Source organism: Cydia fagiglandana, chromosome 14 (assembly GCF_963556715.1).
Source record: "Cydia fagiglandana chromosome 14, ilCydFagi1.1, whole genome shotgun sequence".
NCBI lineage: Eukaryota > Metazoa > Arthropoda > Insecta > Lepidoptera > Tortricidae > Cydia > Cydia fagiglandana.
Genome location: NC_085945.1, coordinates 13,101,877 through 13,126,116, shown reverse-complemented (window position 1 = coordinate 13,126,116; position 24,240 = coordinate 13,101,877). Strand labels below are relative to the sequence as shown.

General features: G+C 41.1%; 3 protein-coding genes and 1 non-coding gene across 4 annotated transcripts in view; 2 read left to right on the top strand and 2 right to left on the bottom strand.

The window, feature by feature from the left end:
• Positions 1 to 10,842, top strand: part of LOC134670772 (E3 ubiquitin-protein ligase UBR1) — a 59,616-nt gene extending 48,774 nt beyond the window's left edge. Inside the window, exons 20-30 of the mRNA XM_063528585.1 lie at positions 116 to 291; positions 688 to 779; positions 991 to 1,118; positions 1,982 to 2,092; positions 2,450 to 2,625; positions 3,144 to 3,387; positions 3,795 to 3,980; positions 4,481 to 5,497; positions 6,905 to 7,084; positions 7,961 to 10,123; positions 10,195 to 10,842. Coding sequence (XP_063384655.1) covers positions 116 to 291; positions 688 to 779; positions 991 to 1,118; positions 1,982 to 2,092; positions 2,450 to 2,625; positions 3,144 to 3,387; positions 3,795 to 3,980; positions 4,481 to 5,497; positions 6,905 to 7,084; positions 7,961 to 8,107 — 2,457 coding nt within the window. The 3' untranslated portion in view covers positions 8,108 to 10,123; positions 10,195 to 10,842. The remainder of the gene's footprint in view (positions 1 to 115; positions 292 to 687; positions 780 to 990; positions 1,119 to 1,981; positions 2,093 to 2,449; positions 2,626 to 3,143; positions 3,388 to 3,794; positions 3,981 to 4,480; positions 5,498 to 6,904; positions 7,085 to 7,960; positions 10,124 to 10,194) is intronic.
• Positions 10,843 to 14,562: 3,720 nt separating this feature from the next.
• On the top strand, positions 14,563 to 16,965 carry LOC134670771 (alpha-N-acetylglucosaminidase). The gene has a single exon (XM_063528584.1). The coding sequence runs from the start codon at positions 14,638 to 14,640 to the stop codon at positions 16,963 to 16,965; it is 2,328 nt and encodes a 775-aa protein (XP_063384654.1). The 5' UTR covers positions 14,563 to 14,637.
• A 699-nt stretch (positions 16,966 to 17,664) lies between these two features.
• Positions 17,665 to 17,736, bottom strand: Trnaw-cca (transfer RNA tryptophan (anticodon CCA)). The gene has a single exon. It is a non-coding gene; the product is annotated as a tRNA-Trp (tRNA).
• Positions 17,737 to 17,882: 146 nt separating this feature from the next.
• Positions 17,883 to 23,900, bottom strand: LOC134670770 (ras-related protein Rab-33B-like). Its single transcript, XM_063528583.1, has 5 exons — positions 23,578 to 23,900; positions 22,974 to 23,093; positions 22,100 to 22,249; positions 21,058 to 21,171; positions 17,883 to 20,150 (listed from the first exon to the last, which is right to left on the bottom strand). The coding sequence occupies exons 1-5, from the start codon at positions 23,776 to 23,778 to the stop codon at positions 20,067 to 20,069; spliced, it is 669 nt and encodes a 222-aa protein (XP_063384653.1). The 5' UTR covers positions 23,779 to 23,900; the 3' UTR covers positions 17,883 to 20,066.
• Positions 23,901 to 24,240: the final 340 nt, after the last annotated feature.

Sequence of the window (24,240 nt, the reverse complement as noted above, 5' to 3'; positions counted from 1 at the left end):
ATCACACAATAAATAAATGGCCCTATCGGGATTCGAACGCAGGACCATTGGTTTCACAGGCAGGGTCACTGGCCACGTGACCATGACGGTCGTTCTTAATGGTGTTGTCTTGTAGGCTCTACACCTGATGGGCTACGCGCTCCGCGACGAGGAGAGCGGGCACTACGAGTTCCTGGCGTTCGCGGAGAGCGCGCAGCGCAGCGGGCTGCTGGTGCTGCTGCAGCGGCTGCTCGCCAGCCCGCGCGTCGACGCGCACCGCCCGCTCGCCAAGTGGCTGCTGCACAAGTGCAAGTACGTACTACCTGCTACAGGCTCTACTGACAATACAACGCTCGACAAGTAAAACATACTCTTAAATTGTACCCCCTACCTTATGCAAATAGTAGAGTGCGTTTAATAAGTTTTAAAATATCACATAATGGCAGAACAGTAATGTTTTCCCTTATTTCATTTATTTATTGCAATCGTGTTCATTACATACAGGTGTTAAATAGAATATATTTAGTAGTATACATGATAGCCTGTTAAAATTCAACAACAACAATGGCTATCACATATGTAAACATAAACAAAACCCTCCAATTGATTAACTCCATATTTTGACCTCTTTAAAGTATTGTTGGCACATATAGACTAATATTGGTGCCGTGACCAGGATATCCTAACTTTATGTATTTATTTGTTAAGGACGCTGCTTGGGCAAGCAGACGAGCATGTCGGCGACGGGGAACAGATGGAGACCGACCAGGAGGAGAAACCGCCTAACGATGACGCTGCCGGTTAGTAATGAATGCGTTAACATAACATATGTTTAGTTATTTAGCGTCATATTCGCTATGTGATCGTATCTTTTTGTAAATAACTTTGACGCAGTACGAAAAAACCGACTAAAACACAAAGGCCAACGCGCGTAAGCGCGGAAAACTTGCGAAATAGATTCCACACTTCGCGTTCGCGGCTTCCTTTAAAAACTCTTTTATTTTCTTGCAGAGGCGGAGAAGGCGCGGCGCGCTAAGTTAGCGGCGGAGCGAAGGGCTAAAGTAATGGCTCAGATGAAGGCGCAAATGAACAATTTTATTTCCAACAACGCTGTTCTGTTCGAAGAAACCACAACTGAGGTAAGAATCGTACCAATCATGCGTGTAAGATTGGATATAGCTGAGAGAATGATGAAGGGTGGAAAATAATAGGAATGACTGAACGTAGTTCTAAATAGTTAAGGCTTGGCCACATACAGAGCGCGACGCAGCGCCGCGTCTGCGCCGCGTCCACGCCGCGCGACCGCGGCACATGCTAACAGGTTACCGACGTCAAACAGACTGCGTCCCGCCGGTATCACGCCCCGCTTCTGTCGCGCCCCGCGCCGCGCGGCCCCTTGCGTCCGCGCGGCGCGTGCGCAGCGCTGCGCCGAGCGAACGCGGCGGCCCGCCGCGTCGCGCAAGGTCACATCAGTAGGATCGGACGTTAGGCAGCGAGCGGTGCGCCGCGTTCCCGCGCGGCCGCGCCGCGTGCACGCGCGCCTTGAGGGCGTGTTGAGAGCGTGAGGCCGGCGCGATCGGCGCGCGCCCTGTTTGACCAGGCTTCGCGTCGGCATCACGCGGCGCGGACGCGGCGCTGCGTCGCGCTCTGTGTGTGGCCAAGCCTTTACAATTGGTTTACAGTCCCCATCAGATTGTATATCGGAGCGGCCAAGATGCTCACAAATAACTAAATACGCCTATGTTGTCAAGGCGCTAGAGTGTGTGTAAAATATCTGAATATTTTAATTTTACACCTCGGCCGCTACGATATATCTGTAATATATGTATGAAGCAATGTGAAGTGCACCCATTTTTGTAGATATGACGGAATTTGATGGCATTTAGAAAGGTACAGTTCCTGTGCCAAATAACCTGAATTGGCTTGGTAATCTATAAGGCAAATAAAGACCCCGAAAATAAAGCGATTGAAACACTCAACTAACCATTACCTTGCGATTTAGGTGACGGCGGAGGAGCAGGAGATCCGGCCGCTGTACTGCGGCGCCGCGCTCGGCGTGTGGGGCGGCGGCGTCACCGAGGCGCCACGCGTCTGCATCATGTGCCAGGAGGAGGTACGATACACCCCTCCCACTCTAACCATTTAGGGCTCATTTAGACGATGCGAGAACTCGCAAGCGAGTTTTGATCGGTCGGTTTATTGGATGTAACCAGCAACAGTCCGCATTGTAACTAAAATCGCATGCGAGTTCATGCGCGGTCTAAATCAGCCCTCACTAAAATGTTCAAAACGAAAAAAATCTTTCAATTGTAATTCATTTCTTCTAGTAAAGAAGTTAAGATAAGTTTTTTAATGACAAGCGCTTGACGTCAGTCTGGTTCTTAATTGTCTCAACTGATAGATAGTATAATTTTTCTGCCGACTTGTCTGTACATGTTTTATTCTATAATTTGGTTGAACATGTTCGCAGGCTCGCGTGGAGCTGACAGCAGAGCCGCTCGTGCTAGTCTCATTCGCGTGCGGTTCAGCCGTGCTGCCCTCGGCGGCCGCGGCGCCGCGCGCGCACGTGTCGGTGTGCGGGCACGCGCTGCACGCCGCCTGCGCCAAGCACTACGTGCGCGGCGTGCTCGAGAGGGAGACGAGAAGGTAACAAGGATATGTCGACCAACTATCCCTGTCACTCTAATTACGCCTTAATTGGAGTAAGAAAGATGCCCTAAATTTACTAAATTCGGTGTTCGCGGTAGGCATTCCGATCTGAGTTGGATGCTGATAAGCAATAATGTGTCAACACACATAAATTTTTCAATAAGATGTCAACTCAAAAAATCGACGCTTAAAGTTGACATTTCATTGCAAAATGGATGTGGGATGACTCATTTTCGCTAAACACCATCCAGTTTACAACACTTGCTGAAAGCTAACTGCCCCTACTTTATCTTCGTTTCTTAAGGCCCAATGTGCATTACAATGTACACTCAGTTTCAATCCAATCACAACCTTTCATAAACCAAATAAAGCAGCATTTCTTTTGTTTCATTGCTTTCTCAAACAAACGAAATTCATCCCATTTTACTACAAGTAAACCAAAGTTCAAATTAAGTCCCTGATTGAAACGTTCATGATTATCTAGTACGCTCACTAATCATATCGACTTGTTTCAGGCCATACCGCCTCCGGCAACCGGCAGCATTCGACGCAGAAAAGAAGGAATACCTCTGTCCTCTCTGCGAGCGACTATGCAACACTTCCCTGCCCCTGTTACCCGCGCCGACATTGCCGGCCGGCGCGCCGCCGCCGCTCTCTGAAGAAGTATTCAGGGACTCTATCGCTCTGATACTGAAACACCAAGTTTTTTCTGAGGCTGTGCATGTATGCACCGAGTCTTGTGAGGAGATGCTGTGTCAGGTAATGTCCTGACAATTATTCTCACTGACGTCACCGCTATTATAATTGCCTTATTCAAAAAACTTAGATTCCTCTATGAAATATTACAACTTTCCAATTAATACAGTTTTCTCAGGGATATGGTTTTCACATTTTGACCAATTCGTAATGAAATACAGTTTTCTCAGGGATGTGGTTTTCACATTTTGACCAATTCGTATTGAAATACAGCTTTCTCAGGGATATGGCTTTCATATTTTGACCAAATCGTAATGAAATACAGCTTTCTCAGCGGTATGGTTTTCATATTTGGACCAATGATTAATGAAATACAGCTTTCTCAGCGACATGGTTTTCATATTTTGACCAATTCGTAATGAAATACAGCTTTCTCAGCGATATGGTTTTCTTATTAACGCATTTTTTAGGCGCGAGCGCGTAGCGTGGGAGCGCAGTCATCAGACATGGAAGACGGAGAGTCCACCGACGAAGCGCCGGTCTACATGTTGACCCAATCCCAGGATCTGCTGCCTCAGGAGTTCATGGTACACTTCGAGGGCGAGATCCCCGCGTACACGGACGATATGAAGAGGCTCATCACGGAGTTTGTGAACGTGAGTGTTCATTTTTAAGAAAGGACGCTTAGCGCGAAGAATTTCGTACACTAACCCGCCTGCTTCTAGAGTGTTCGGAAAGAGAAGAATCGTGGAAGGTATTAGGCCCCATTAATTTCACGACTCCTCTCTTTTTGGACAAACTCTATCACTATTTCACGCGCATAATTATATTGCTGTCCCGCTCATAGTTGACTAGCGTCATGAAACAGCATTAATAATTACGCGCGTGCGATAAAAATAGGAACAGCCGGGTCAATGTACGAAAATCCTTCTTGCGGACCCAGTCCCAAAAGGGGGATAATTGGCGAATGGGATTAAAAGCGAAAGATGTCTTTCGATTTACGAGAAGGTCGTACTGAGCTTCGCTTCGCTCTACAAAGGATATTTTCTTCTTTTCTACTAACTCATCTTGTGGATAAGTAGTAAAGGTAGATTTTATCATAAATGTATAATTTTTATTTTTTACGTATATACTTATATGCAATTTCCCTTCGCAGATATTGCCAGCAGTATGCGGCGATTTGGAGGACTCGAATCCGCTGTCATCCGTAGAAGCTTTATACAAGGCCACATCATACACAATCCTTAGTACAAACGCGGTACTTCAAGCCGAGAAACGGCCGCTCCTAGGCGACCTACCCTCCAGGCATCGCGACGCGCTCCAAGCGTTAATACGCCTCGCCGCCGTCATCCCGTCCGTCTGGCCCTCGCCCAAACAGCTAGCTCACCATGCCCTAGAAAATCTAAGCACACTCGAACGCACCTCACCACTAACTCACCACCCCTTCGAAACTTTAGTAGCTCTAGTTTTAACAGCCCCCTCGCTGTTCAGCAAAACTGCCGGCCCGGCGCGACCCAACCACCTAGCCCGACAATTCACTATAGAAGTATTCAGAGCGCTCATCACACGAGCCATGATCGTACTAGACGTCTCTGACTGCGTTAACCACGAACCAATGGAAGGACAAGAAGACTACAAACCTATTAAACCTGATTTAGAAAACTTGCTCACGTTCATGAAGACCCTAAGACGAGGGAACTTAGATATTGAAGATTTAAATGCTCATGACGTATGGGAGAAGATTAAAAATCAATGCTACACGTTCTTAAGGGCTTCTTGTCTATTCTATCACTTCTTAAGCGATATCAGCCCGCCTACGGAGTTAACCGTCGTCGGTGGTGATATTTGGGAGGTTATGTGCGGCTATCTAGACTTGCCGAGTACGTTTAGAGAGTTAATAGACACTCCGATGTCTAGGAGTAAGTCTGAAGAGTGGTCAGCGCTGTCTGTCGAGTGGTTCGCTGGGGAGATCGACATAAAGACGGTAGTTGAAACGAATGAGCCTCCGAAGTTAGTGCCGTTGCCCGATGACTTCTCGGAGTTAATGAATGTGGTTTCTGAGTTTTCGTGTCCGAATTCGGAGAGGGATGATAGCAAGTACCCGACTATGTGTTTGGTGTGCGGGCAGATACTGTGCTCGCAGAGTTATTGCTGTCAGACTGAGATTAAAAAGGTGAGTTTTTGTCTATTGTATTTTAAAAACTTATTTATAACTAGTACCAGACGACTTACTTTACTGATGACCTGGGCCGTGTTGCATAATAAATTTAAGTTTATTATGCAACACGGCCCTCATGAAAAATTTCGAAGCGAAATTTTTTTTTAATTTTTTTCATATAGTCCTCGTGTCAGGCACAAATTTCGTTTGGCGGAATTCCTTTCGGCCGATAACTCGTAGGTCATTGAAGACAGTTGTCATAATTGGCCTGATGACAGTAACAAAGAATCATGGAAATAATGGTTTCAAAGAAACGTATATGTTAATATGATTCTAAAACATGGCCCAATCTCAGTATAAACTGAAGGATTATTAATATATTCAATAAAATAAAAGTGCGAAATTCTCCACTCGGCCATTTTGGCTGAAACACCAATCAGAGGCGACGTAAGAGTTGACGTCAGCAATGCATGACATATTTCTTAGAGCAACATAGACAACCTCATTGACTGTAATCCATTACGTACTCGCCAAAGAGTTTGGAGGTTCAAAAAAAATATTGTTTCGCCACTAAACATTTATTACGTCCAAAAAATATTATTACACGATATAAAATAAATATTTATTTGATATTATATTAATAAAATGCTAAATAATAGGATATTTCCCCAAAAAACTTTTTTAATTATTTGGCTGAACGGAACTATCATTGCCATGTTGGTTGTCGTAACTAGAAAAAATTAAAAAGTAAATCCGGCGCTCGGTGATTTTCACTCAAAATTTACATGTATCTAAATAATTCATCTTAAATTGCAACCGTGTGAGAGTCTTTGTATAAAATGACTTATTGTGAACAATTTTTGTAATGTATTTATCATCCTTAATCGTAATATATGGTGCTGAATTAACAATATCATTCGGATTCAAGGGAAATTCGTAACTGTAAGTATGTAAGCAATGTCTCCCACCATAATTTATGACGTCACAAATCGTCACACGCCGTTTTCGCGCGAGGTTTAAACTGGCTATAATAAAATGCAGTTATTTATGTTAAATCTTATGAGTATAGCTGAAATATTGTGTTTTTCGGAACCAATACAAGTGTACCGACAATATTAAAAGGGATTTCAAAATTTGTCATCAGGCCAATTCTAGTGAACGACAGCTGCCGTTCCGTTGGTGGGTTGAGCGGTGAACGGAAGTAGAAAAAGAATCATATTCGATGATGTACGACTGTAAGTGTTATGTATCCGAGAGTGAGGCAAACAGGGTGTTTTTTAGTATTGTTATATACTAAAATAAATAATTATCATATACGAAAAAATAAGTGGAAAAGGCCTGCAGTGCCCTGAGCTGCCCGGGCCCTGGCTACTTGTAACACACATGAGTTTTTTGTGTCTTGAAGCAAGTTTTTATTTCCAGAGCGGTCGAAGCGGCGGGTCGGAGCTAGTAGGCGCGGTGGTGGCGCACGCGATGTCGTGCGGCGCGGGCGCGGGCGTGTTCCTGCGCGTGCGCGACTGCGAGCTGCTGCTGCTGGCCGCGCCCGCGCGCGGCGCCATGCTGCCCGCGCCCTACCTCGACAACTACGGCGAGACCGACCAGGTCACACACACATACCCCCTTAGTCACACACACATACCCCCTTAGTCACACACACTATCGACAACTACGGCGAGACCGACCAGGTCACACACACATACCCCCTTAGTCACACACACATACCCCCTTAGTCACACACACTATCGACAACTACGGCGAGACCGACCAGGTCACACACACATACCCCCTTATTCATCGCTACGAACCTCGATTAGCTAATAATCGTTTGTCTTTATCTGTCCCTTTGACTTATTTATTTGTAAAAAAGGGATAAACATAATATAACTAAATCGGGGCCCGTAAAGTTTTATGAAAATGAGGTATATATACACAGTACACCTATCCATACATTTTCAGATAAATAATCCCTAAAAAAGTACTAAAAACTAAGGGCCCCCCCACATCTGGCGTCTTTCGAGCGTCGGCGTCGGTCCAGCACTATGGAAAATGACGTCGCTGCGCAGTTGCGTCGACGTTGCGTCGACGTCGGCCATAGAATTGTAGACGCCGACGCTCGAAAGACGCCAGATATGGGGGGCCCTAACTGAACACAGCGCATAAGGGTAAATTTTAGCTCCAAATGCATCGTTCCGTGCCGGATTACAGTCCTATTTATGCCAACAGCGGCACGTGTAGTACCGAGTGATAGTTTATTGATTAAATATTTAAAAATTAAATGTTCATGATTTTTCCTAAAGTTTATTTGCTGTCCCGCACTTACTTTTTATTTTTATTTTGAATAAATCAGTTTTGACTTAGGCTTACAGATCTATAATCTTATTACAAGACTATAATTTGATGCTTTAAATTTAGTTAAATTCACTAAAATAAATCCACAACAATTCAAACTTCCAATTAAAATGTATGATTTTTCCACAGGGCCTCCGCCGCGGCAACCCCCTCCACCTGTGCCCGACGCGCTACGAAACGCTCCGAATGCTGTGGCTGAGCCACGGCCTGCACGAGCGCATCGCTCGAGCACTCGACACGAACATGCTCGTCACCACGCAGTGGCAGAACATGTGAGCGCGGAACCGGCGCGTGCGCAGACAGGGACGGCTGATCGCACTCTAGTGCTCGGATACAAGACTCCAGTATGACTGGCTACTCTATCTATTACAAATTTTTGGTATACTTAACCTTTTGGACGCCAATGACCGATACATCCGCACCGCAGGTCCAACGCCAAAGACGGATTAATCAGTCACAGATTAAAGAGGAACATAGACCTACGTGCATATGCATAAAGTTCAATTTCAGTTTTGACACTTCGGTGACGTGGCGACCGAGTGACACCTTTTGTGTTTGACACGACGTCGAAAAGGTTAAAACGATTCGCTGATACTTCTATCAAAGGCTCTACGAAATCTACATGGGCGTATAGCTTGAAACAGGGCACCTACTGGTCACACTAACGAAACAGAGTGAAAATAATGTCTTCAAAAGACTTGCTTGATTAGCTACTTCATTACTGACCGGACTATTTCAACATTTTGGTGTACGTAAAGGCGATCTACTGATTTATATAAGGCTATATAAGACGAAGACCACGCACTAGCATAATTTTAATCCTGAGCCGTTACCAGCTAGTGTGATGCGATCTACTGGGGTATCAGCTAGTTAAACTAAAAATGTTTACTAGAGCCCATACATAAGAACTATTGCAATAGCACAAATTGATGGTTGTAGATTTACTTTTACACGTTACATATAAGGTAATCTCGAATATTTCAAATTAGAGACAGATTGATGGACCACTTAATATGACAGAGCCTGATAACCATATTGTAGTCTGTCTGTACCAATGACGAGTAACAGCTTTACAAATACGAATATCTGAAAATCATCGAATGGTACAAAAAGGCCAGTATCGGTATCGTCTAGTGATCATACAAAATGGAAAGAAGAAAGAAGCTATTCCAAATCTAAGGTGTCGCTTATGTACTATAGTACGTTGTTTTTAGCATTAGAAATAAGGTAAACAATCTTGATGTGTCTTTTAATTGAAAAACACATTTTAAAAATAAGTTACGGCAAATATGTAACAATTATGAATGTATGTATTACGATCATTTATATTCTTCTGCTTTCATAATTAATAGTTACTGATTTTTAAAAAGCATTTTTCAATTAAAAGACATGTCAAGATCGCTCATCTTCTTTCAAGTTCTTTCTAATGCTAAAAAAACGAACTATAGATAATTTACTACCATCTTGCCATTTCTTACAATTCCACTGTTACAAGTTTAATATATTTTTTGCAGAACAGCAATTCAAAGCAAATATCATGGCATTTGGCAGATCTATAAACATCAAGCTGCTAATGTATAAAAAAAGTAGGTAGATATTTCGAAAAAGATTTACGTAGCCGAGAGAATTAGATTATATTCACTTGAATACATAGATATTGACATCTTGTTCACCATAATGCAAGAAATTATAGTAGTTAGTATTTCAAATGCCAAGTTCTGGTTCTACAACTTTTTTTTATCTAGATCTTGGCTTTGAGATGAATTCGCTAACTGGCAACTTTTACGAAATCGTATATTCAGTTAGAATCCATCGCTTATACGAGTTTGTCAAAGTTGTGAGTCAATACGTTGAAAAGTCATTGATATTATTAATAAAATCTAACTTATAGAAAATGTTAGGTAACTAATGGAAGATACATTGATTTTTGCGAAAGGTTTCTTATTTTGAACTTAAAAGACTATGAACATAGGTCATTCATTATGTACAGTCACCTGCAATAATATGTTACTCTTCGAAGGCCGCAAAAATATGTGATACGCTCTTATGGCTCTACAAATAAGATCGTGTCAGATATTTTTGCGGCCTTCGAAGAGTAACATATTATTGCAGGTGACTGTACGTAAGAGCCCTTTCGGAAAAATCGAATTATGAGCTCTTATGACGGATGATACAACTTATCACAGACATTTTAGGCTATACAAAAGATTAACTATGTCTGTGATATATTTTACCATATTTGTAGGCTTTATACCTTAACTCCAAAATAGGGTGTGATTGTATTAGTAAAAAGTAGAGATGCGATATCCGGTTACTATCCGGTATCCGGCCAAACAACTATCCGTTGCATCTCTAGTAAAAAGTGAGATGACACGGTTAGGCATTGATGATGGCTCCCGGACTATATAGGCCAGGAGCCAGCGATAAGGCTGTGGTAAAACTCAAATATAAATCGATTTCTCATTTAGAAGCGTTATCGTGCAATGAGGTTATTTTTGAATATAACTGTGTTTGTGCAATGTTTTAAGTAACTTTTTTTCTTTAATGAGTGTTGTTTTTCTAATATTATGTTAGTTTATAGTATAGATTTTTGTCGTATGTAATAAATAACATAGCTGTCCGCTATAAAACTTTAAATCAAAGTGTTATTTGGTGTTGTTTCACCTTAACAGTATCGGCAGTAAGTCGGCTGCTCATTATCTTTTACATATATTATATTGTAACATAGGTGCTTATATTACTGGACTCGGTAACACATCACTTAACATATTATAATTTTATAAAGTGCGCGTTGATTGTTTGTTAGCTATTTATTACATAGCAGAGTCCGTTAAAGATTTTTTTTTTAATGTAATACTCTTAGTGGCCGTTCATTAATTACGTAAATACAATTTTTGTCTATCGACACTCTTACGTAATTAATGAATGACCTCTTTCAACTCAGACGGAAGATTGTGAATTGGATAGGTTACAAGATAATGTTTAAATTAAAAATATATTGCCTCTATGAATACTGTTTTTTTTTCTACCTACCAAATTTTATACAGTCCGCAATCTGAACGATCAAACAAGACCGATTAAATCGATTAATTTTATATAACAAATATGTATAAGGCGTGACCCGATTTCCTGTTCCATTTGTTGTTAACTGCCCTGTGTAGCTGTGAAAATGTTCCTATTTTCAATTTTATAGCCCGTTCACACAGGGTCTCCGTTTTACTGTTCCGTTTTATCGTATACGTTTTTTTTCATTGATAGCGTATGGAGTTGTATGAGCGACTTCACATATGACACATTATTCAGTATACAGTAAAAAATGTCGGTCCGTAAAATTATGACATTCCGTTTTGTCATCGAATACTGGATGAACGGAATACGTATCCGTCATATATCTGGGCTCTCAGTTAATGCCGGATACGTTATACGGTGCCTATGTGTGAAGCGTATTTTTTTGTTGTATCCGTTAAAACGGGTACCGTAAATACGTAGACTCTGTGTGAACGGGCTGTAAGTCTTTACGACCTCGTAGTTAGCTCGTAGTTCAAAAGATCCTCTAACTAACCGCACAGACATCACACACCTTGACAAGACAAATGCAATTTTAATAAGTCAAACAAATCTTATAGAGGTGAGTCAATACCTGTGGCCTATTTTATAAAGTTACAATTTACAAGCGGAAGTCTCTTTCTAACCCTATGTGTTAGAACGAGACTTCCGCTTGTAAATTGTAACTTGTAGCTTTATAAAATAGGCCACTGTTTCTCGTTATATGTAATTATTCATGAACAATCGTACCTTCCGATAGGACTTCCGTGAGACACGTTTCTGATGCGTGAACGCGAGCTCCTGATGACACTCCTCGGTGCGGAGTGAAACATGTCGAGCTATTTTCGACTTAAAATACGTGTGTGATATATTTAATACAATCGTATCTCCGTCGAAATCACTGCTCCATAATCCTTACTTAGCCATTGACTTTAGCCACAGACAAAACATCCTCCAGACTGAGCATAGTCGCGCTACCCCCTCTGCCACGCATACGGTAATTTTACTCCATGTACGAATCGAAAGGGTCTTTGTGTGACGTCCGTGTCTTTGAACGGACCAATCACGGCACGGGACTTCGCTCACCTCGTCCCGCGCGCCCCCGCATTTTTGGCATCATCGGTTGCATGAAATAATTGCTCTAAACTCGGTCTAAAGGATTCCTAGTCTATGACTTTAGCATTGACGAATAAGTAAGCTTAAGCATACAGTGCTCACTTCATACAAAAATAAAAACTTATTAGCAATACGTTTTACCATCCAATGATTTTAAGCAAATCAGGTTATGTCACATTCTTAATTACTTAAATCAAATTCTTACCCTTAATTTAAGAAAGAATACAAATTAATACAGAGACAGAGCGAAGCATTAAGTATTTGAGCAAATACAACAAGCAAATACAGTCTGACAAAAAAGAGTAGAAATTAAAAAGTGGCAATACTGAAGTGTCGTCCCGTTTTCTTATATAAATTGGTATGAAAGGGACGACACTACAGTATTGCCACTTTTTAATTTCTATTCTTTTGTCAGACTATACGGCGACGGTCTACTTGTCTATGGCAGGGGATTAACCGCTAAACAAAATTTAACTATCACTTGCAGCAATCAAATAACCTTTCAACTATATGGCCTGACCTAATATCATAACCACAGAATAAATAATAGTACTTCATAACGTACAATAAGCTCAAGCTATCTTTAGTGCTCATGAAAGATTATATTCTAAAAGGTCTATACATGATCCATACGTCTTATCGGTTGTATTTAAATATGAGCGACATAAAACTTCAACACTTAATTTTACTCAGCGTCTGCTTTTTTTTATTTTGATCGTTTTTAGGGTTCCGTACACAAAGGGTAAAACGGGACCCTATTACTAAGACTGCTGTCCGTCCGTCCGTCCCGTCCGACTGTCACCAGGCTGTATCTCACGAACCGTGATAGCGAGACAGTTGAAATTTTCACAGACGATGTATTTCTGTTGCCGCTATAACAACAAAATACTAAAAACAGAATAAAATAAAGATTTAAGTGGGGCTCCCATACAACAAACGTGATTTTTGACCGAAGTTAAGCAACGTCGGACGGGGTCAGTACTTGGATGGGTGACCGTTTTTTTTGCCTTTTTTTTGCATTATGGTACGGAACCCTTCGTGCGCGAGTCCGACTCGCACTTGCCCGGTTTTTGTGCAATTGTATCATGTTACAATCGAATTGTCGGAACAAATTGTAGCAAGACTTCTTCCATACTTATAGTCAGACCGTAAAAAGTCTGCAGCGATTTTGATAGCCCACGCAGTGCAAGTATCATTTTTAACGTCAAACTTCTATGAAATTATGACGTATACATAACACTTACACTGCGATGGGCTATCAAATCCGCTGCAGACTTTGTTTGGTGCGACTATACTTACTTTTGGTAGAAGTACCTAGTAAGGAGTTTCATTTATCGCCATAAGGGAACTTGTAACTCTCTCCTTCTGAACACATTAATATTACACACACTGTATTTGTAACAATACGAGTATACCTACATTATAATCAGTAACCTTTCAGTAACGATTAATTAGTTTTTAGATAATGCTAATGACGATGACGATATGCTTTTAAATTACGATGTTTCTTGAAAGATACCTAAATAAACGAATAAAGAGAATGCGAGATTACGGTCAGGTTCAATAAACTATTATGTATCACGGAATACAAATTATTTTAGATATTTTAAGTGAACCGTGTCGATATTTATTTCATTACTTATTAGCAGTAGTGAAGAGCCAACAGGAGTGGTCATTTCTCCATACAAACGTAAGTACTTACTTGACTGTTTCCTCCGTGGTTTTTGAAGCTAGAGCAATGATTTTTTTAACACAGATTAATATTCGTACCGTTTTGCTTTTTTTGATATTTTTGTTTTTTAAGGCGCTAGGGCCCTTCAAATATGGCCAAAATGGCCTAATTGACTATGCCGCAATGAGAGGCATGGTATTCAAAACTGACACCGACACAGATAATTTCATAATCATTTAGATTTCCAAATTTGGTTACGATTGGTTAAGTTTTGGAGGAGGAAACAGTAGAATACGAAACCTCGATTTTTGAGAATTTTACGCAGGATTTTTCGTCTAAGCTGCAGTTGTCCCTATCGTACTAACGTCGCGGTTACGCCCCGTCAGAGCGACGGGTATATTCACCTCGAAATCTCAAAATTGAGAACGGGCTCAGTTCCTGTTTCGTCTTAATTTCTATTTTATATTGTCGATAGTACATACGACGTAGGTATGTATGTAATTTTTGCACAGCTCAAGAAAAAATGAGTACTTGCAGATCATAAAGCGGCATCTAAAGCACAACAAAAAACCGGACGGACGGACAACAAAGTGATCCTACAAGGGTTCCATTTTTTCCATTTGAGGTACCTAACTTGCTCCTTGCTCTACACCCAAAGGTAAACAAAAAGTTCCATCGCTACAAAGAGACCTGTCAAAAACTTTCATTCCGAGCCGTGACAATGAAGTTCTTTTACATAAGAAACCATTGTTGTCAAGTGCTCGTCAAAAGACGGAATGGTATAAATAGAACGCGTTATTATGGGATATATTCACGATAAAATAAGCGGCGAGCGCAGTCAGCGCAGAGCAGTGAATAAGCCACTTTAACCCAAACGTCCCGAACGGGTCATTGGTATCACGTATCAACTATAAACTAAGTAGCCCCTTTGTAAACAAGCGTCTCGGCTGTCAGTGCGAGTCCCGCCGTCGCCATGAAACAACCGCTCATTATTCTTCTAACCAAGTTATTATTAGCATCCGCGTTAAACCTAGAATACCTAGACCCGACCAAATTACAAACGAAAACACCAGCCAGCGTTCAACAGAATGCAGCGTCCAATATCATATCGAAATACATGAGCGGCGTAATCGTAGAAGTTAATCCGATATTGTTTAGTGACAAGAAAGATGTGTTTTCTTTATGGACGAGCCAGGGAGCGTTACATATACGGGCGAGTACGGGCGTCGCTGCTGTTTGGGGGTTCAATTATTATCTCAAGAAGTACTGCAAAAGCCATATTGGTTGGCAGAACCAGCGTATCAGCATTCCGAGTCCGCTGCCCGAAGTTAATGAAGTGGTGACCGCTAACGACAGATTCCGGTATTATCAAAACGTGTGCACGGCCTCGTACAGCTTCGTGTGGTGGAGCGCTCCAGACTGGCAGCAGCATGTGGAATGGATGGCTCTCAATGGTATAAATCTGGCGTTGGCTCCGGTTGCCCAGGAGGCCGCTTGGACACGCATCTACCGCCGCCTTGGTCTGACAGATGAAGAAATTAACGACCACTTCACCGGGCCAGCTTTCTTAGCGTGGAACCGCATGGGTAATGTCCGCGGCTGGGCCGGCCCGCTCACCAAGTCCTGGCACGAGGCTCAACGTGACATACAGAGCAGTATCCTCGACTACATGTTCCAGCTTGGCATCATTCCCGTTCTCCCCGCATTCAACGGACACGTCCCGAAAGCTTTCTCCAGAATCTACCCTAATGTAACCATCCATGCCGTTGAAACATGGAATAACTTCGACAGTGACTACTGCTGCGGATCGTTCCTCGATCCAAACGAACCATTGTTCAAAGAGCTCGGCAAACAATTCCTAACCGAAGTCACAGTTGGATCCGGAACAAATCATATCTACACCGCCGATCCATTCAACGAGGTCAAGATCCAGTCCTGGTCCACCGCTCTAGTTAAAAACACAGCTCAAGCTATTTACTTAACTTTAAAGGAAACTGATAGCAGCGCAGTCTGGCTTCTACAAAATTGGATGTTTGTCCACGATCCGATTCTATGGCCGATGGAAAGAGTTAAAGCGTTCCTGACCGCGGTTCCCTCAGGGCGCATGTTGATATTAGACCTACAATCGGAACAATGGCCGCAGTACGATTTGTATCAGCAATATTTCGGGCAGCCGTTCGTGTGGTGCATGCTGCACAACTTCGGCGGCACGCTGGGCATGTTCGGGAACATGAAATCAATAAATAGTGACGTGTATACAGCGCGTTTGAAGGCGAACAGCACGATGATCGGTGTGGGACTCACGCCTGAGGGGATTAACCAGAACTACGTGGTGTACGAGCTGATGCTGGAGTCAGCGTGGCGGCACGCGCCCGTGGATCTCAACACCTGGGTTGCGGCTTACGCTGAGCGCCGCTACGGCTGCAACGAAACAGCGTCCGCTTGGCGCTACCTCCTCAAAAGTGTTTACAGCTTTGACGGCCTCAACAAAATCCGAGGCAAATACGTGGTGACTCGACGACCCAGCTTCAGAATAAGACCCTGGGCATGGTACAAGAGTCACGATCTTTTCCAAGCGTTCAAAAAATTCGTAGAAGTATCTAACTCTGACTGCTACTCGCCAGGATACTACCACGACCTGGTGGATATCACACGGCAAGCGCTGCAGTACCGCGCCGAGCAGCTTTACGTCAATCTACAGAGCGATCGTTTCTCCAACACATGGGTGTTCAACGCGTCTATAAGTTTATTCCTCGATGCGATGCAGGATATGGAACGAATCTTGTCTGGCAACGGCGACTTTGCACTCAACAATTGGCTGTCTAAAGCGAGAGGCTTCGCCAACGGGCCAGAGCAAACTTTACAATACGATCTGAATGCACGCAACCAGATAACTTTGTGGGGGCCGAATGGAGAAATTACGGATTACGCGTGCAAGCAATGGGCAGAGATGTTCCACTACTATTATATTCCGCGCTGGCGAGCATTCCTGGACGCGGGACTGATGGCTAAGGTTCGCGGCGAATTGTTTGACGAAGCAAGCACACAAAGACTAGTCAGAGCTACGGTTGAAGAACAATTCTTGTACGTGCAGATAAACAGTCTTCCGTCAGTCGACGTGAAGAGTTTGGCTCTGGCGCTGTACCAGAAGTGGGCGTTCGTGCCAGGGGTGAAGGATCTGCCTCTGAGCGTGCTCCGTCCTGACCCTGGGACCAGGACTACTCTGGCTGACGTCACGGATTACGAGCTTCCGTCCACATACGAACAGCCTACTGTATTCATGCTCACAACACCCTCGTAAAAGTAGCTAGTGTAAATATCAGATGGATATTAAAGGTATTTTTAATATTTTAGCTTTAGTTATCTTAGTTGTAGTCAATTTTAGTTTTATATCCATTTTATAACACTTATTATACAATAAATGAGTTCTCTTAAAATATTAATAAATATCTAACTCTATCTAACTGCAATCTAGTCGAAAAATACAGTTGGGGCACAGGAGAAATAATAGTCCTACCGTGTACAGAAAGGACACTTCCTACAAACCCGAAGTTTGACAGCGAGCTAGGTTTGAGTTTTCAGAGTCGAATCATGCTATCCCTTTCTAATATATAGTACTATCCCTTTCGGCTATTTAGGGTTGTCAAAATTCAAGTGATTATCTTATCTGTGGTCGTGCACGCACAAGGAAGTCAAGTGATGCCAACCCTAATAATTGCTCGGAGCAATGCTGAGCCGAACGGTGCCGAGTTCGACCGAAGTCAGGAGTGTCTCCCCACTGGTTGGGGTACAGTTGCATTCTCCAAATAGTTGCAGTTCAAACTCGGTTTGTATGGCATACACCTAACATCACACTTGGGTTTTTTTTTATACTAGGCGAATATAAAAAAAAAAAAACAGATTCTGAATTCATTACTGTAAAAAAATATCTTCTTACAACAAAGTAAAAACATCAAAAATATCTTTAGCATTCAACAAAAAAATACAAAAAGTAATTGCATGACCCCGACGTGATTTGAACACGCAACCTTCTGATCTGGAGTCAGACGCGCTACCGTTGCGCCACGGAGTCGTTGACGATGGGCGCGAAAATAGACTACACTCTCGCTAACACTATAATATAATCAGATATTTACCGACTTCCAAATCCCAAAGGAGGAGGTTATCAATTCGGTTGTATGTTTCTTTGTAAACAATATTGGCAGTGAAAAACTAATAACTTTTGTTATAATTTTATTTCTCACAATTAAATCTGAAAATAAATAACATTTTGGTTTATTTCTAAAATACAATTATAAAATAAGTAATACAATTGACATATGCCAATTTGATTTAAATTTTATTAACCCTATAAAACAGATGTATACATTCAACTTATATCAAGTTTTTTTACAAATAAAATGCATAATTAAATTTTATGATGGTATGAATAAATTGAATAGGGCTATAAAGCTATTCATGTAGTATGTTACTATATGTCTTTTTTAAGACAAATTCAATAATCATTTGTACAATATGTACATCCCTATTATATGAATTGTCATTCACTGGCATTGATATTTAATTGCCGTTTTTTCACTAGATGGCGCTGACACATAATTATTCAATATCTACCGCAAGATCGGACCACTTCGGCCACTTCCTACATGTTCTCTCTCCTATTTGAAGATCTTTGGCAGTTCAAACTTTTGTTCACTTATTTTGAAAGGCACATCTTATGATTACATGTCAGAGTATCTACTAAAGCAGTTATTGCATGGTTGGCGTTTTATTTATAGAGTTAGACCAAGAAAAGTCTGCAGCGATTTTGACCCCATAAATATCTAGCACTATTAGGACCCTGCATGCTTCTAACGATCCACCATCCACCAAGAGAGCATTTCATAGACAACATCACTAAGGGTGGTATTATTCCACCTGTCCAGTTCCTTTGTCCAATGTCATTGCGTCTCACTCTCTCATTAAGCAAAATGTGAGACTCAATACACATTGGACAGATGGAATACCACCCCGACCTGACAATTCTTGTCATAAATAGTTAGGTGTAGCTATAATAAGAATTATTATATTCGTTCATATTATTTTGGCACCTCATAATATATACCTCTATGCTATACAGGTATTCATGTTTTGATGAATACTAATTTAAAATCGTTTTTCATTTATATCTACTGTTAATCATTCCGTCAATAGTGGTCGGTGCAACAGGGTCTTCAACTTAAGAAATTAATTTGTACCCCTGTGTGGTATTAAGCAGGCCACTGACGAGCCTTCCAAATGGATGCCGTTACAATGGATTCATCCAAATGGACGGCATCCTAATATTAAACGTTGTACGTTTTTGACATTCACGGACCGATTTTGGATTGCAGCCACGCTATTTGGACTGTTGGAAGGCTTGTCAGTGGTCACCTTAATACCATGTTAGCGGTCCGCGGGAAACTACAATCAACCCTACGTATGCCAATTCCAGGGGTATTCGTACATATCCATATGCATTACCGACCCTTAAGGGGCCCACTGATTAACAGTCCGCCGGACGGTATCGGCCTGTCAGTTCGAACAAAATTTTGACAGCTTCGAACAACTTACAGGCAGATTCCGGTCGGCGGACTGTGTTAGTCAGCGGGCCCCATTAAACCTGTACCTTTTTAAAGAATCCTTATTTTGACCGCCATATCGCCTGTGACCGCCAAAAACGTCAAAAGACGCGCGCGGCTGCAGCCCACAATCAACCTTCGTGCATTCTAGCAAGGTTCACGATGCCGGGCACGATAGGCGTGGCTTTCAAACAGTTAAAAACCTGTACCATTTTGATTTTGACCGCCAAACCGCCTGTGACCGTCAAACACGTCAACAGACGCGCGCGGCTGCAGCCCACAATCAACCTTCGTGCATTCTAGCAAGGTTCACGATGCCGGGCACGATAGGCGTGGCTTTCAAACAGTTAAAAACCTGTACCATTTTGATTTTGACCGCCAAACCGCCTGTGACCGTCAAACACGTCAACAGACGCGCGCGGCTGCAGCCCAAAATCAACCTTCGTGCATTCTAGCAAGGTTCACGATGCCGCACACGATAGGCGTGACTTTCAAAGAATTTTAAAAATCTCTATGTTTTCAAAAAACCCTTATTTTGGGTTTTAAAGTTGTCTGATACTAACAACTATGAAGCCTGTGTTCTTCAAATTAAAGATATTTATTTAACCCTTTACTGGCTGACATTAGAAAAATGACAATCGAATGTCAGTCTTACTAATCGAAAATAGAACACAAATTTGAAGTGCTGTATGTGGGAAATATATATCCCTTAGCCTGGTAAAGGGTTAAAGATGTTTTGTCGTGTTTAAAAAGGAACCAATTAGACATACGTCTCTAACAGCATAGTGGATGGACTTGTGGTTTAGCTGCAAAGACAGCTCTCGTTGGGCGGAGTGGTGCGCGGTTTCTTGCGTGCTAGGTTTACAGTTCCCGGCCCGTTTTCGCCCTAGAAAAAATAATATTTTTTATTAGAAGAAAGCAAGACATAAAGCATTTATTACAACAATCATAAGTAATACAAAGGCAAAGGGTTAGGTAAGACATATGTAGGTAGGGTAGGAAAGGGGTTTCAGTCGATGTGTGGAAGGGCGGCACCGTCGTCGAACCCAAGCCACCCGGCGGTGGACTTAAACCGGTGGCGTGTGCCTCGGATGCACATGCTGGTGGCGAGTATAACGGCGATACTGATCCTGCATCTCACCCAGCCCAGTATGGTGCTTAGAGAACGGTTCCACCGTTGAGATATGGTTTCTGCCATATGTTTTATAAAGGAGGACATTTGGGGTGCATAGACGCTGTCAACAGATGTTACAAGTGGTGTGAACGTTGCATGTCGCATTTCACAGGCCAGAAGAAAGAAAGAAAAGAAAGCATGAAATTTATGTTCGTCTTTTATGCCATAAATGGTGTTTTAAAATTTTAACTACTTAAGAGGGAAGAATAGCTACTGACAATATGTATTTTTTGATGGATTTTCCATTTTGGGAGAAATCAGTTTCCATATGCACTAACTAGATAAACTTAACAAATCAGAAATCACTTTAATTTTGATGACGATCGCTTCAGCATAATATATTCTATTCATTAAAAAAAGAAATTGCATTTTTTGGAAAAAAAGGAAATCAGATAAACCTTGAATTTCATTGTGTCAATAACATACTAAAAACTCATGGAGAATGGAAAATATTTAGAAGTGGAAAAACATTTTTGTATGGACGAGTATGTCCCCCTAAAAATTTATTAAAAATTTTGAAAATTATTATATTTTATGGTTAAGGTAGCTGTCCGACTGTCTGCGAGATGCGAGTTATCATAAAGTAAGTTACTGGAATATAGAATGGAAGTAATTATACCTGGACACTGATGACCCTGAGAGGCTGTTTAGAGTACAGTTTGTGAGCCAGCGTCATGAAGATTGACTCGACGGTCCCGCATTCAGCATCGAGAAGAGCTGATGTCTCGAAAAGCTGAAAACATACAAAGACTCGTGGGTCATCCTTTAATTACATCTCACGGAGCTTTTTTAGTTACTAGACCTTTAGAAAACAACATAATTAATAAACTACATGCAAAATATGAGAAATGAGTATGCGGTTACTTAGACTAGAGAAGTAAATAGACTATTCATAAATATCTAAATCTTGTGTTTATCTCTGTAACTTTGAACACAGTAAAGTTTCTCCCTTAAGGGGATCATTATACATACATCTCCCTACGCACTGTCACACTTGGCATGACCATATGTGACATATTTTATAGACATACATACTCTTATAATTTAGCTTAGTTTGTGGCTAGGTTTTTTTTTTAATCCTTGCTCGAGCCAACATTTGGATAGCAAATCAAATACTACAAAAACCTTAGTTCAAGCAGGGGTGCGAATTTGCGAAACTCCAGACTTCGGTCAAACTCGGCTCCGCTCGGTTCATCCTTGCTCCGAGCAATTATTAGGGTTGGCACCACTTGGCTTCCTTTTGCGTGCACGACCATAGGTAAGATAATCACTTGATTTTTGACAACCCTAAATAGCCGAAAGGGATAGTGCCATATATTAGAAAGGGACAGCATGATTCGACCCTGAACCGCTGTCAAACTTCGTTTTTGTAGGAAGTTTTCTTTCTGTACGGTAGTACTATTAATTAATCTGTGGTTCAAGGTTCTAGTAGAAGATTATAGTTTTTTCGAAGCAATATTATTTTGTGTAGTAAATATAAATTTTTGTTTGATGCCGCAATATTTGTTAGGATTATAATTTTGTCGGTAGGTTTTGCGCGGAATTAGCTAAAACTATGGATCAGTGACGGTGCTTCAAAGTACTTATTTCGTTCAAGACTTATATGGTGAGGCGCTTAATAATTTCAAAAGGCAATCCTGTGGGCATTGAGTCCTACTCACCGGCATCCCATACTTGTCGGCGAGCCGCTGCGCGTATGTGGTGGCGAGACGCGATTCGGCCGTGCCGCAGTCGCACTTATTGCCTACCAGCACCCGGGGTGACTTCATGAGCCCGTGGCTCTCTACCTCTAACATCCAGCTTGCAATGGACTGTAAAAAATTAACACGAGAGATTATTTAGTACATCTCTATCTTGTAGATTGCATGTTAGTACAGTCAACGAATTTAAATTCCGACCCATTTCGTACTTTGTCACAGTGACAACCGTATGAGGTCTCTAGCGGCTTTCATATTGATTGTCACTGTGACAAAGTACGAAATGGGTCGGAATTTAAATTCCTTGACTAATAAGCTACAAGTAGATGTAACTGTTATTTTAGTCTTTAGTGTATAAGATCTTCTTTCTTTTTTTAGGATTCCATACCTCAAAAGGAAACAATGCAACCCTTATAGGATCAGTTGTGCGTCTGTCTGTCTGTCCGACCATTCCCCCCGCCCCCTTTACCTCCGAAACTACTGGGTCTAAAATATTGATAAAAATACACAAAATTACCTAGTAGAAATGTGCAGTCAAGCGTGAGTCGGACTTAATTACTTTGTTATTGATCCAAGTTTTTTAGAGACATTTCATTCATAATGTACGGAAATAATGTACGGAACCCTTGAAATGCGAGTCCGTCTCTCACTTGACTGGTTTTTTAAAAAACTTATATGGTGCTGTGTGTGTGGATGGTTTTTACAAAAAAGTTTTTCTCTATTATTTTCTTTTCAGAAAGTAATAATAAGTTACTAAGTTTTATGATGAAATAACTAGAAATTAAACAAAAAGAAATAACTAGAAATAACTTAGGTAAAATTTAATCACAGTCCTCACATGGAATGTTTCTGGTTTGGTGACATCATACACGATGACTACAGCATGTACGTTCCGGTAGTAATGCTGCACCATGGACTTGCGGAAGCGTTCCTGGCCCGCCGTGTCCCAGAGTTGAAGCTGGAATATCAAGGGTTTAGGGGTCAAGCTTGATTAGCCAAGAAAAAGGGCAAATTCGCACATGGACTTGGTTTGTGAAAAGTGAAATGTAATCATGAAATTTACATGTAAGGTTTTGTTTTCTTAATATTTTTACATAGTGGAATTTAAAAGCTCATCAATGATTTGTAACAAAAAATACTAAATTTGACATAAAACATACTTTATGATCAGAATTTATAAAGTTAAATGTTCTTTGACAGGAGTTAAGCTATGAGCAAAAAATGTAGAAATAATTTTCTTAATTATGATTTCAGGTTGATAAAGACTAAGTGAAGACTAACCATACATTAAAATTAAATCGTTTAAAATCGCCATTATCAATGGAAAGCCTGTCCATATGTTTGTAGCAATGCAATAAACTGTGTCAATTCAAGGATTTCAAGATACTTAGGAGTTCAATAATTACATCTTATAAGCTACTATACAGGAACAAAGTCCTTACCCTTATGTTTTCATTGTTTATGCGAACAATTCGCTCCCTGAAGTCGACACCGATAGTGGCCTCAGATTTATCTAAAAATTGACCCTCGCAGAAACGGTATGTAAGACAAGTTTTTCCCACGCCCGAATCGCCTAAAACTATGATTTTAAACACTTTATTAAGATTTAGCCCTGGTACTTGCTGGCTTGCAGACTCCGACATGGTAATTTAGACTCCGATAATTATTTTAAAAAGGATCATGAAACAGAAACATCAATATTTTGATACCCCGTTATTTACATTATCAGTATACTACTACTAAATAAAGAAATTGGTAGTTCATCTCTTACATTATACTCGACGCTTAGCAAAAGAAAGAGATAGAAGGTAGTGTAAAAGGCTCTCAGAATTAGTCGGATTATAACATCCCGACAGGTTTTTTAAAGTCAGCATTTCAGATTACAATTTAATCTCGTTAATTAATTGTAAACAGCTAGTTATTTCTCAAAAAAGAACGATATCAAATAATAAACATTTATAATTATTTCATGACTATATTTTGTATTGTTTGCTGTAATTCATAATATTGCACAAAAACTTATTTAAATATTAAAAGCTTTTTTATTTGCATAAATGAACTAATACGTTTAGAATTCAGCTAAATCAACATTTGATTGACGTGAA